Consider the following 14,024-nt stretch of genomic DNA (forward strand, 5'->3'; position numbering starts at 1 on the left):
GGATGTGAAATAGAGCATGCCAAGTACAGACAACTTGGAGATTTGCACAGCGATCTGACCTAACACACTAAAGTCGCTGCACCTTGTCAAGTCGCCCTTCTGGGAGCCTCTTAAGAAAGGAAGAGCAGACAGACATAACCCAAGCAGAGACAGTGAACACAGAAGACGACCATCCCCAGGTCAGATGAGATAGCACACTGCTTGAAAAGCCTTTCAGGCAACAGGCAGCATTTGCCCCTGTGTACTGCAGTTTGGGCAATGCCGTGAAACAAACTGCTAAGGAGCCTGGGTGACTCAGTGGTGCTGTGAAGATGCAGTTGCTCCAAAAAGCTCTTCTCTCAGAGGTCTTATCAAATGTGCTCATCTTTTCTTACACGATACCCTACCCATGTTTTAATAACGGCCACACCTAGATAAGTATAATGCACAGTGCTGACAGCAAGAACTAGCACATTACTGGGAAGGAGAGGGAGGAGAGGAGTGAAGAATATGGCTGAGCAGATGAACATCCTCCTGGGAAAGCTGCCGAGCTCAGCCTGTCTCACTGATAAAAGCCATCTCCCAAATGCTGCTGTTCAGCAGCGCCATTTCTTCCAAGGCATAACATAGCTTCCCGTGGCCCCACAGGGAAAGAGGCAAGGGAGAGCAAGAAAAAGCTCACGTCTCTAACATGTTCCTGATGGCACAGCACAGGGAAGCTTGGAGAGAAAAAAACAGCCACCAGTTTAACACAATCTTAGCACCAGCCTGAGTTACAGCAACCATGCAAAGACCATGCCTGCACCAGGAGCTACAGAAACAGCAGGGTTAGTTAGATCAGCTTATACACAGTGGGAAATTTCCACATATTAACTAAATCAGCGTAAGGGTGTGCTTAAAGTTATCTCCTGCTTCAGAAAGCAACTGTTGCCCTGGAGCACTCTTCCCACCAGTAGTCAACCCCCAAGTCCAACCTCTTGTTTTGGATTTCTCATGCAAACATGTCCCTTACAAGAGAGGCAGGACTTTTCTCCACATTAAGTACTTGCCTATTTACCCAATAGTCCTCATCTCCATATTTCAACTCTGTTGACAACAGCACAGTGGGAAAACTGATTCATGCTATTTGTCACCACAGTATACACGTGTTTACCTGATACAGATGAACTGGTCAGACTGTGTGCACACTCCCACCTCCTCCCTAAGCCTCTACACCAGATCTGGTCTTCTACCTCCTCCCTTGCAGTCATTTTGGCATCAGCTTCACCATGAAAAACAGGCAGCAGACTCCACTAGATCAGCAGGAAATTATCCTGCAAGATGTTACATTTCCATGCAACTAGTGTATGTAATCATCTCCCTGTGCAGCTTAATGGAACCAATGTGAAGGATGGTGTGGGAACACACAGCCAAGGCAGGGAAAGGGGACGATCATTGCTTCAGACAACAAGCAGCTGCTAAAGATACACAGAGCCACTTGTTCAGAGTAGCCAACAGAAGCAAGAGCTCTGCTCACCACCTGCTTTTAAGCAAAACTGATTTAGCATTAGGAACCAGAGGTTCACATCAGAGCAGAGAAATCACTAACCTATTCTTTGTGCAGGAAGAAGTGGCTGTTTAGTAGAAGAGTTACATGAGTAAGTTGAAAGATTTCATTAAGAAATCGCTGTGCGTCCCAGCCGTTAGAACAAGAAGCTGCTCTTCAGTGTCCATGAAGCCTTCAGTCCTTGGAGCAATTTTAATGATTCTCAGATGCCTTCCCATCAGGGACTTTCAGCCCTTTACAAGGGACACCATTAACGCATGTAGCAGTTGGTTAAGCAGCCAGCCCAGACCTCATGTACTACTTGTGCTAGTAAGCTACTACAGGTACCTCAAGAATCCTCACAGGTGAGAAGGAAGACAGAACTGAGCTGCAGGTACATCTTCAGATAGGCGAGTCCTCTATTGTAAAAGCAGTAACATGAGGCAATCCCAGCTCATACCACATACTAGCTTGCCACATTAGTATCAAGGGAAGTGCCAGGTATTCCCACCTGCCTCCATGACCTTTGCTTTCAAACCTGCTAGCTGAAAATGGCACTCCCAGAAAGGGAAGAAAGTGGTGGTTTTGCCTGCTTTTGCCCCCGTTTTGCATGCCTTCACACAGGAAGGGAGACAGTCACCAAGGTGCTCTTATGCTCAAATAACGTGGCAACACAGAGCACATCTCACACACCCAGCTTGAGAGACACCTCACTACTGAGCTCCAGAGAAAAAGGGCATGGCATTAAACAGCCCACAAGCTAAGCTGTTTGAGCTTGTTTAACCAACTATGGCATCTCATCCTCTCTCTGGACTAGGACAGCTATGTCCTAGCAGGTTCATGGAGCTATCATGAGACAGACTTTTGCAAAGCTAATGCAACCCTGAGAGGAAGGAAGCAGGAAGCAGCACTGCTCCTTGAAAAGGGTATTTTTCCATCATCCAGTGCCTCCAGGATTCCCTCCAGAGCCAAGTTTAACCTCTTGGCACAGATTTAACAGAACACACTTTATTGCTTAGCCAAATGGACCTGCATGGAAGGACTGGCACAGGTCACTGCCAGAAAATGTATGCAGAGGGACCAGATAGCTACAGGCAACCCCCACGTAAGGATGCATCCAAGACAGAAAAAGCTTGACAGGGCACCCTGCTACTTAAAGCAGAAGTCCTAAAGGGTTCTCCCTCCACTTCAGAGGCAGTTTCATGCCTGATTTCATGCCGGCAATCTCTTGGTCACAGTCTTGCTGCTGGCTTTAGACATATGAATTAGGTTTAGCTATTAGAAGGTGCAGAAGCCCACTTCAGTCTGCTGTAAGCACACAGAGCAGCCACCAATGCTCAACTGTCACCAGGCATTACAGGTACCAGCAGTACTTTCAACTGGGAGCCGGAGACCTACAGCCAAGCCTCCCCACAGAAGACAGCAATTAAAAACTGAACTGCAAAGTTGAACAGCAGCAGTAATCACTATAGGGTGAAAAGCACACTTTTTTTTTTTTTTTACACTAAGCCTTTGGATTACAGCACCCACAAGTCAGCTTCTTAAAATAAAAGTGACCTTTAATGAGGCTCTTTGCAATGTGTTTTAATAATTAATATAAATTATGCATCAGTGTATGACTTTGCCATGTCTTTGGAGAATTAACAAAAAGGTGTAATAAATCCTGTGCGTTTTTGGGAGGGAAATAGGTATGATGTCATTTGTCCCTTCAGGGTTTTTGCTATCTGCCCAGAGAACAACAGGAAACTTCCACAAAGACTAGCTTCTTGACAAAAGAGGTGCAAGAGCCCAATAAGCCCCAAAAGCCAACTTTTAATATTTGGGAACATGCACAACAACGAGTATTCCCTTCGTTAAGAACCACCATGCCCTCCCTTCAGAGTTGGGTATGACAGCAAAGACTCTGCCTCAAAGATCAGAGCAATCTTGACAGAACTGAGGCCAGCAGCAGAGACGAGGGACGGAAGACATGAACTGACAGGATTAAGCATTAAGGAAAGACCCAAACTAACTTGCAAGGAGGAGAGTGGGGCTCGCAAGGGATAAAAGTCATATTTACAAGTCCTTCACACTCAAGAGAAAGGCAAGGGAAATAACTACCCTCAGGCAGGCTTGTGAAGATACTTTATGTTTAATACATCTGAAAAGAATGCATATACAAAGAACTTAGACATGAAAAAGCATTGGTTCAATGAGTCTACAAGAAATCGGAATTTTGGAAGATGGAGAAGATTCCCTAAGTCTTAAAAAACTTAGAATTTGCAAGCCAAAATATATTTTTGGTAAAATCCCTACAACACTGCAGTCAGTCTACATAAAGACCCTGCGCACAATCCTCAGCGGGCTGGAGCCCATCTTACAGGTTCAAGGTTACTTAAGAGCAAAATGCAGAAAAAGGGGATTCCCTTAACTGGTCCCTATATGGTGCCACACTAAACACTAGAAACCCCTCCCTGCAGTTCCTTCCTACTGACACAGGTCTATCTTTCCACCCCTCCCTGAAGGATGCCAAGCCATCCAGTAAGAGATGCACCACCAGGGCCAGCTCCAAAAAAGTCATCTTAAAGTACACCAGGTCCTTTCAGAGTGTCCAAACAGCAGTGTATATGCTGGTCATTGTAAGCATTTCTCTAACAATTAAGGATCGGCAGAAGATGGATTTGTTAAAAGCCAACTGAATTAGTTGGGCATGCTTTAAAAGGTGCAGTTATTTCTTCATCACGTGACAAAAGCTTATGATGTCAAGATTAAGGAAGAGACTGGCAAGCTAGTTTCAAGTCTGATGGTGCATCCAGAGAAAAGGATTCTCCTATTCCTAAGGCTTCATAACTTAGAGGATGGGGTAGAAATTTACGACCTGCACAGTGGAAAGCCAGGGGGAGAGATACAAGGCAACTTCAGAGGAGATGCAGATACATTTTCTACACTCCTCCTTAGAGGAGCACCAGCTTGGGACATTTTACTTTCCTGTATTTGTCTTTAGCACTAAAGTCTGCTCACACCCAGGCTACTGGCTGGCTGCAGAACAGCCCTAGAAGTTCTTGAAACCAGAACCAAGTCTCGCCAGACTGGTGTAAGGGACAAGGCTTCAGTAAAACAGCCTAGAATTAGTCTGTTACAGAAAAAGTCATCACAAGCATGCCTGGATTTTAAACAAAAAAAAAATTAGGAACAGTAAACAAAATAAAAAACTAGTACTGATCAGTGTTTTCTGATAATACATAATTACTCAAAATTAACTAGTTTAACTGAATTGAGGGGGCACTGGGGAATAAACACTAACATTCTCATCTCACACAGGGATCGTGTGGGGGAGATGGGAGTGCAGGACATTTGTCATTATTGCGAAAACAAATTTTAAAATTTGTATCTTTAGTTTGATTTAAACATTGCTTTTAGTATGACATCAAACACCAGCTTTGCAGAAGGGGCTCTGGAGGGACGTTCATAGCAGCACACACCTGCGAGTCTTCTTCGGCTCCGGAGGCTCCAGGGCAGCCAATATCGCTTCGTCAAATACATTCTTTAGGCCTTTCTGAAAAGGGGCAAAGAGAGAAAGGGGCAGTCTCATTTTTGAGTTTTCACACAAACAAAACCACAGAAAGCCAAGTGGCGGACAAACCCCTCTAATGACGAATCAAGGTTTGCCATCTACAACTCCCAGAGTCTCCTTTGCTCAGCTAGGCTCTGTCCAAGCTGCGTTGCTGTGGTTAGCAGTTCCTTAACACAGCATCTGATTTTCTGAACAGGAACGCGAATCCTCTGAGACCAGACCAGTATACTTCACAAGGAGCAAACACACATACCAAAGTCATTTCCTTAAGGCAATTTTTATGATTAGTCGGCTACTAACACATTTCACATGCTAATGACAAAGCAGAAAGTGCTGCATTCAAATGGAAGAGCTCGATCTGGAGCACACCGGGTACAGCAGTGCAGACACCCGTGTGTCAGGGGAGAGAAGAGACAAGGCAAGCATGCAACGATAAATCGTCCGGTACACGCTCTGGTCAGGCTTCCGGCCCCAAACACCCGACGGTTAGAAGCAGCCAGGTAGAGCCCAGAAGCTGTGCATGGTATCAGAGAAGTCAAGATGGGAAGAGTACGAAGCAGGTACTGTACTTTGCGTTAAGTGTTAAACTGAAGCCAGAAATGCAAATCAGAATAAAGCTTCATCAGTCATTTATACAAACAACTGCAATTTTTAATTTCAAAATTTAAAGACAAGCTACAATTGATGTTTTCTCCTTAAAACAATAAAAACCAGAAGCATGAGTTAAGAAGCAGCTTTACATCTTACAGTAACAGGCTTTAAGGATCTATTATTGAAATGAAGAAGTCTATCATGTTAGTGAAAGCAAGAATTTTAACAGTTCATAAAGCAGTAGCAAGTACATTGATATTTCCTTCCCCCCAAGGACTGACAAATACTCCACTACAGCACAGACAGCCAAAGCAACAGCAACAGAAAAACATCTCACTGCACAAAGGAGAACCAGAAAACCCTTCACATTACAGCGTAACTTGCAGATCACCATTTCATGTACTTTTATCATGCAAATACAGTTAACAAGAGTCACAAGTAGAAATTGAAAAAACACGCATCACTTCTTCCAGTTGGATTCAGGAAGATCAAACATCACGTCTTAGTCTTTTGATCTTTCTTTAAATAATGATGTAACCAGATCCCTTCCCCAACAGCCTGAATTATAAAGCTACCCACATCTGGCAACCCAAGCAGCAGAGAGTTAAGCGAGTCCAGTTCATGTTCCATGGTCACAACATTTTACTAAAGATCTTAAGTATTATTTTCAGTCCAAGAGCTAATACAGAGGTTGCTCTAAGATGGTAAGCAGACACAACAGCTTTCAATCAAGGTGGTTTTATTCGTTTTTTAACCAGGTTTCTACAGTAGTGGGACAGAGGAAGCAGCAGCAAGAGGGGAAGGAGAAAGTTTAGAATATACAGCACTTCCTTTTGGGCTGAGTTTCCGGAGGCTCGAGGGCAGCTAGGATAGCCTCATCAAACACATTCTTCAGACCTCTCTACAAGACAGAGGGGAGGAGAAAAAACAGCAGCCAGGTTAGAGGATTAGAGAAAAACAAGCAGATACAAAGAGCATTCAGGATAGACCAGGCTGAATTCACAGAGGCAGTAAACAGATTTACTTTGCAATAAACAAAGTAGATCCCAGGAGGAAAATCTCATTTAGATGACCCAGAAGTCAATGTCAGAGACAGACGGCACATGTGACAGACCAAGTCAGACAAAATGAGCACCCAGAAGGGCAGAGGCACAAACACAGTGGCAACTGGCAAGAACACGAGGGCAGGAGGGACCTCACAGAAGATGGTGGTTTCCACTTAACTACATGGAGGGAGTTTACAGGGGAATAAACACAGTGGAGAGCAGCTTGCCCCACCACAGGGATCCAAAAGGTCAAGTAAACCTTTTGTAGTCACCTGCTGTGGATAAGCAAGCACCTCAGATGCATGGACTTACCGCTCCCAACTACCCCAGCAGCAGCTAGTCCAGAGCAAAGGCTCCAAACAACTCCTCTGCTTTGTGAATTCAGCCCCTGAATAACTGAAGATCTCCAGATGGCTGGGAAAACCTGATCTGGGATCGAAGCAGTACCTTTCTGGTAAGCCATCGTCATCTTCAGACATTGGCTATCAGTCTTTTAAGAAGCGATGCAATACCTTACCAATGCTGCTATTTTGACATTGAGCACCAGCATGGAAATGGTGCCTTTCAGTTATTCAGTTTAGTTACCAAAGCAAGTATAACCACTCAAGTCACGGGAAGACAGAAACGGTGTTAGGATTGGAATAACTGAGATCCAACACCAGACAAGCAGTCACAGAGCTGCAAAGAGTCTGCAGGGATTACACCGGAGCACGAAGCATGCATTGCATTTGCTGTAAGGACAACAGGAACACTTCAGTGTGTTACCACTCCCACACAACTCTGCCAAGTTACACATAACACCAAAAGTGAAACCTGGCTCAGTTTATGCTAACTGGACTCGCCTAAATCTACTGTCATGAGTGCAACCTTCATAAATGCAGAACAACTGCTTTATCCCAGCTAAAAACAAACAGAAAAGCTTAAATTACTTCCTGTAAACAATTGTAGTCTTTGCAAAATTAAGATTTTTTTTTTTTTTTTTAAATCATTCAAATGTAACTGGTTTCTCCCTCACAGGTCAGACTGGATATATCCCTTTTAGAAGGTCTTTAATCTTGTTTTACTGAGGCACATACATGGGACATCTCTAAGGCAATTCCATCTGGAAGCATTTAAGTCCATCATGTTACAAGCAAGATCATACTTGAAAGAACAGAAGTTAAGGAAATTATTATGTACAATCATTCTGTACGTCCTCCCCAGCAACTTTTTTGAAATCAGTTGCAACCCAGGCTGACAAAAGAGCTAGAGACTTCAAATAAATAATGCCTATGTGAAGTCTGAGTACTAATTAGATTTTCTTTCTCTGCAAGAATAAGGCTGTAGTATAAACTCAGTTATGTACTGTTAGATTAAGAACCCAGGCAGGGTAAGAGTCAAGAAAACATGCTTCCTTAATTCTCCTACTGGAGGACTCCTCTTTGTTTCCCTATTACACAGGAGAAATTAATTTGTTCAAGAGAACAGAATTTGGGATTTGTTTTGAAAGGCCTAGCAAAAAATTGGGATAAGGGAAGAGAAAAAAACAGGACAGGGAAAAAATTGTTGTGAAAGTGGAACTGGGGTTAAAAGCGTGGATGATACAAGAGTAACCACATGAAGGGAGCTGTGTTTGATACCACTGGCACACAGGCCTCGATATTCCGGTTAAAATAATGTAGCTCCTGTGCTGCACTGGGGAACAGGTTGAGCTCAGGCTCCCTTTACCCCGTCCATTCATGGACAGTTTAAGACACTTTACAAATCTGACTGACTGTGTCAAAACTGTCAACCCAGCATCAAGGGGAAAAAGGAACTGAATTCAAAGCTCTTCCTTGTGTTAGGTACTAGCATTGAGCTTCAGAAAGTCCACTCAGACGTTTAACTCCTAAGAGTAACAGAAGCAACTATCATTTTAGTTGTAATCTGTCACCCTTTCCTAATAGCAAAGTGTTATCCACTTTTTACAGTGGTATTGGGTACTATTTTGTAGAGAAAGGTTGAAGAGACATTGAAAGTGCCTTCATCACAAAAAGGGATTCCACAACCTGAGGAAAGGGGGGATAGAACTGACGACTCAGTACTGCAGTCATCCAAACTCAGGGAGAAGATACTCTGTCTTTACAGAAAAGACTCAAACTCAGCCTCTTACGACTCACCTAGTGCTTTCAGAACATCGACTCTTTGACACAGACAAGCAAATTCTTCCTCCCAGGAAAAAAAACATGCTCTGGCTCCATGATTTTATGATTAATTGCTACTGTGGTGTCAAAGTCATTTGTAAATTAGTTGCAAAGGAAAAAAACACCCAAGACTGCTGAAGTGAACTGCGTAGATGGAAGCCAAGGTAAAGAGAGATTGAACTACCCAGCTGAGTCTAAGCTTTAGTTGAAACCAGCTACTACAACATTGCCTTGCAGGTAGGAAAACAACCCTCCTGGCTAGGAAAGCCAGCCACTTGTGTGTTTAGCAAGCTGACAGCTAGATCACTGCCGGGAACTTCAAACAATGCTTCACAGATAATGTACATTTCTGTTTGGCAGCTATTACTGACAGACTGAGGAAAACGGTGTTCTGTGAGGGGAGTCAACAACAAATGAAGGAAGAAGAATAGAGCAGATGCAAACCAGCTAGTCTTCCAGGTAAGAAGGCTTCTGAACCTTCCTCCCAGGTTACTCTTAATTCCTAAAACCATCAATGGATATACAAGCACTAGTGCTCTGGAAGAAGTTAAAGGTGAGCTTCCAAGTGCATAAAGCTGTTCTCTGCAACAGATACAGTTTAGTCTATCTGGAAATAAAAAGAATGGATAAACACTGAAATTTTTAATCATATCAATGCTTACTCTAGTAATTCTAAGTGCTTCCACGCAATTTGAGCAGACTAAACAAGGCAAGTTTAAAGCTACAGAGGAAAGGGTCTCGGTGAGCAATAGAGGACAAAAAGTCCTGGTATGTATTTATCCAACTATCAGGATCTACAGCCTAGTTAGCAGCAGCATTCAGGATGTGCCAGACACCGTCTAAAATGGTATTTCAGGACTGAACAGATCTAAGAATTACAGCTCAAGCACAAAAAACCCTCAGCTTGCATGTGGGCAGTAAGGAAGCACAGCCAAGACCACCTTTTGATCAGGGATTCCCAGGATGAGCTGCAGTGTCCCTCGCCACAACACCTCCAGTGCCCGTGTCCTGCACAATTCCATCAAAAGCCTCCTCCTCCTCAGCAAACACTCAGGCAAAGCTTTGTTACAAAAAAAAAAAAAAGAGTACCTCAGGATCCCAAATGGAAGAGTCAACATGCAATCTGGGCAAAAGGTGCAAGATAAGCAGAACTTCAGGCTTCATGAAGTTTAGCAATAAAGCTTTGTGCTCAAGATACCAGAGGTGAATGCACAATAAAACTGAAAAGAGTGAGGGACTTGATACTGTGCACCCCTAGTTCCATGCACATCAGGTAGGGACAAATTCTTTACACAGTAGCATTAAGGAAATTGTTAAAGAGTTGTAGTCAATTCTGCAAGAGTAAGCACACAAGATTAAGTTCCCAGAGCATCCAAAGTCAAGGCAACACGCCAGCTAGCCAGCCGAGGGCTCCTATCCACCCCACCCTAGTATTCCTAACTTAAAGGGAAAGGATAATCAGGTTTCCTGGCCTCAAATCAGCTATTTTAGTTGAATTTAGACTCATGTTCACAAGTTGATTCACACAACATCATGTCATTTATGTCTTAAGAACTATTTCATCGTTATTTTGTTTCAACAGAACTTCCATCTTAAGGCGGACACAGGAAACATAGCTCACCACCAACTGCACAGGAAGAGAAAGCAGCTCTCACAAGTATGAAGGCTTCTAGTCTTAGAAGCACCAGAACTGACTTTTCCAAGAGGTTTTTTCTTTGCTTGCTCTCTTCAGTAGTATTGTTAGGACGCAGCTGTATTCTGCGTCCTAACCCACTTATTGTCCGTAACACACCTTCTAAGTTTTCAATAGCCATTTTCCTCCAACACAAAAGCAAACACAGCGAGCACATCTTCCTCCATCACCCGTCTACACTATCACAACTGCCAACTCCCTGTGCCTTAGAACAACAGGGCAAAGAGAAAGCTACTGTGTCCCCAGCAGAAACAGAGCTCATACCCTTACACATCCACATTGAGCTGGTTTTCCCCGTAACTGAAAAAAGCATGGAATACAAGCAAGCAAAAATGGTCAAAGACCAACCCTCACCTGCGTAAGCGCAGAGCATTCCACGTATTTGACAGCCTTCAGGTCCCGGGCCAGTTTTTCAGCCGTCTCTGGAGTTATGGGCTTCTGCTTGTTCTTGGCAAGTTTCTCAATTGTTGAGGGATCATCTCTTAGATCAATTTGGGTCCCAACAAGCAGGAAAGGAGTCTTTGGACAGTGGTGAGTAATTTCAGGTACCCACTAAAGACAGAGAAGACACAACATTTGTTACTAACCACCTAAGATAACTCCCCATGTTTCCGAAATCACTACAGCAGCTCCCTTTTTAGGCAGAGTTCGACCAACCTTTTCTTTCACATTTTCAAATGAAGAAGGAGACACCACTGAAAAACAGACCAGAAATACATCTGTCTGTGGATAGCTGAGGGGTCGTAATCTATCATAGTCTTCCTGACCTAGAAGAGGAGAAAATTAACACAGTATTAGACCCAGACATTGAAATTCTGCCCTTTACAGGTGGTTAGAATGCATATTCCAGCACAATAGCATTATTGTGTTTAATCCTAACTCTTAAGCCCTGAACCCAAACATTCGAAGATCCTAGTTTTCAAATACAGAATTCATTCAGTTGCTATGTAACAACAAGCTGCTTAAAGTCACGGGAGAGCTGGGAAGTCTGATAGGAGTACACTCTAATAAATTTTTACATCAAACACCCTCAGACTGCATAACACTTCTCAATTACAATGAAAAGTTGCAGAACATGGATCTGGTTATAGATGAGGTCTTCTGCATCTAGTCCATTCAATGAAAGTATCATGCCATCAAATTTCATTACCCTGCAAAAACCCTGCAGTTTGGAGAAAAAGAAAAAAAAGCAGTTTTGTTCACTAGAACGTTCTCTGACTTATGCTTGCGAACACTTAGTGAAGTGTCCTCCAAGCAGTGAGAGGAGAATGCTGCTATTACAGGTGAGTGTTCAGGCCGTCCAGCAGCACTCCCCTAAAAACGCACCAAAGTCCCAGTGCAGGCTATGCTTCAGAAGAAGCCAGGCTCCTCCCTTTGGGTCCGTAAGAGAGCAGGCAGTCCCTGCAGGGCACCACTAGCACTGACCCACCAGCCTGACTCTGCCCGAGCTCATTCTTAAACTTCCTCCTGCTCAATTCAATAGCACTTTGCTTTCAGAAAACACACCTGGCACTAAAGGAGCTGCTACTTGCTGGCAATCAAATCAGAAACACTTGTTCAAAATGCCTGATTTCAGCTGATCATACCTATCATACAGGACAAAGACCTTTGAGATCTTGAAGGAGATGACTCAACACCTGGGACATCTCAGTAGAGGAAGATCTACAGTTTGAAGACAGAGGTCTGAACAGCTTGTTACAGCTATCACACTTGGCTGGACACAGAGGAGCTAAGCACTGACCAAAATATCTTGTTGCGATTAACAGACTACTCCAAAAAGCTTTGTCTTCATAGCACAAGTTCAAAACAAAGACTTGGTTTTTTTTAATAAATTTGACAGCTAGTAATAGGGTTTTTTCCCATTGTTAAGTTCTGTAACTTGTGCTGGCTACTATTTAGCAAAAAGCAGGTGACCTTTAAAGAACAAAAGCCTCCCACTTCAGAAGCCCAGCTCCGAAAGGAAAGCCCTTCTATTCACAAGTGCGTAGAGTCTAAAGCCACTTGGTAAGTTTTCAGAATTACTAGATGGGTTACTGCACTCATGTTGATAGACAGTACACGGATATGCATATCTACACACGCACCAGTTTCCAGAGGCCTGAACCCAGAGGACCTCAGCAGGAAAACAGGCAGAGAAGGACCTAACACAGCTTTTACCCGTGCAGGTACCAGAATGCTATAGTTGAGAGCCATTGAAGTACTGGTCCCTACAGCAGCCTACACAATGTGTGCCAGGAAGGAGCCTCTCTTCTCTAAACAACTCCTTATCCATGAACTAGGGAGTCTGCAATAACTAACAAACAAATTACATTTGGGAGAAGAATGTGAAGAGCTAATTGAAGTTATAGTGTTTAATTGGAAGCTAAGATCATTTCATTAATCAAATAAGACACTAACAATGCATCTGTAAGAATACAGCTGGAAACAGTCAGATTAAGTTCTATCAAGACAATTTTAGGTAACAGCTTATCAACTAAGCTCTCTGGAAGGACTCTCTTGAAGAAGAGTTTACAATACCAGATGCTGCCATACCACTTTGATATTATTACAGGTTGGGGCCTGGGTAACTAGCAGTTGAACCAGTTTCTACCCTTTCTTGCTAAATTTTCACATGTACAAAGCAATGTGTGTAGCTGTTTAATCATTGTACACTTCTCCAGCCAGAAACTGAGATACAGTCTAATAACCATAAACAAAGAAGCCAGCAGATTTATTTTCAATTTTAGAAAAGCACACAGTGAGAGGGCTTATGAAACTCCACGCAACATCCTGATTTCATCCATGTTAAGAACAGAGACATGCCACATGCACATCTAAGATGTTCTAATGTTAGTCATTCTGTCTTGACATCTGGTCAGAAAAACAGGCTATTTACTAAACAAAAACCACATATAATCCACATATTTTACTCAACACAATTTTCTCCTTTCATTTTATTTAAAAACATAGAAACCCCTTATCCTTCAGGTATCCCCTAGATTAGAGGTGAAAGGTTGAAAATTGTCATCTGGTGTCACAAAATAAAACAGCTCTAAAAGAAGTGGAAGGTTTTCTTGTTTTGGTTTGGGGTTTTTTGGGGGTTTGGTTTTGTTTTGTTTTTAAATAAACTCAATTTAGCAACTCCCCAAAGGTCAGGAAAGAAGAACCAAGAAAGATTTTTCCCTTTCATTAAAAAAAGAACCAACTGTATGTCTGTGTTCAACATCACCTCAACTAAATCTTGGGCAGTTACAATGACACTTGATTTCTCACCTGCAGTATCAAAGAGGCCTAGGGTGTAAGGCTCTCCTCCAATCATCACTGTTACAGCATAGTTATCAAAAACCTGGTAAGAAAAGAGAAACATTTAAGAGGATGTGAATAAGCCATCTTTCAAACCATCGTCCTACTCACCTTGCCAGACCACCTCCGATGTGTACAAGAGTCACCTGCACAGGACAGCAGAAGCCATTAGGCTTGCAATGCTATTACCACT

The 14,024-nt window shown here is 43.0% G+C and overlaps 1 protein-coding gene across 2 annotated transcripts in view; it reads right to left on the reverse strand.

The window, feature by feature from the left end:
* Nucleotides 1–3,616: 3,616 nt before the first annotated feature.
* Nucleotides 3,617–14,024, reverse strand: part of CDC42 (cell division cycle 42) — a 28,690-nt gene continuing 18,282 nt past the window's right edge. Inside the window, exons 3-6 of one of the 2 annotated variants that reach the window (XM_076356385.1) lie at nucleotides 13,802–13,874; nucleotides 11,207–11,316; nucleotides 10,904–11,101; nucleotides 3,617–5,039 (exon numbers count right to left, since the gene is read on the reverse strand). In XM_076356385.1, the coding sequence (XP_076212500.1) occupies nucleotides 4,950–5,039; nucleotides 10,904–11,101; nucleotides 11,207–11,316; nucleotides 13,802–13,874 (471 nt within the window). In that variant the 3' untranslated portion in view covers nucleotides 3,617–4,949. Of the gene's footprint in view, nucleotides 5,040–6,370; nucleotides 6,550–10,903; nucleotides 11,102–11,206; nucleotides 11,317–13,801; nucleotides 13,875–14,024 lie in introns of those variants that run through there. The other variant, XM_076356386.1, reaches the window with a different exon arrangement.

This window comes from Aptenodytes patagonicus, chromosome 19 (assembly GCF_965638725.1).
Source record: "Aptenodytes patagonicus chromosome 19, bAptPat1.pri.cur, whole genome shotgun sequence".
In the NCBI taxonomy this organism is placed as follows: Eukaryota; Metazoa; Chordata; class Aves; order Sphenisciformes; family Spheniscidae; genus Aptenodytes; species Aptenodytes patagonicus.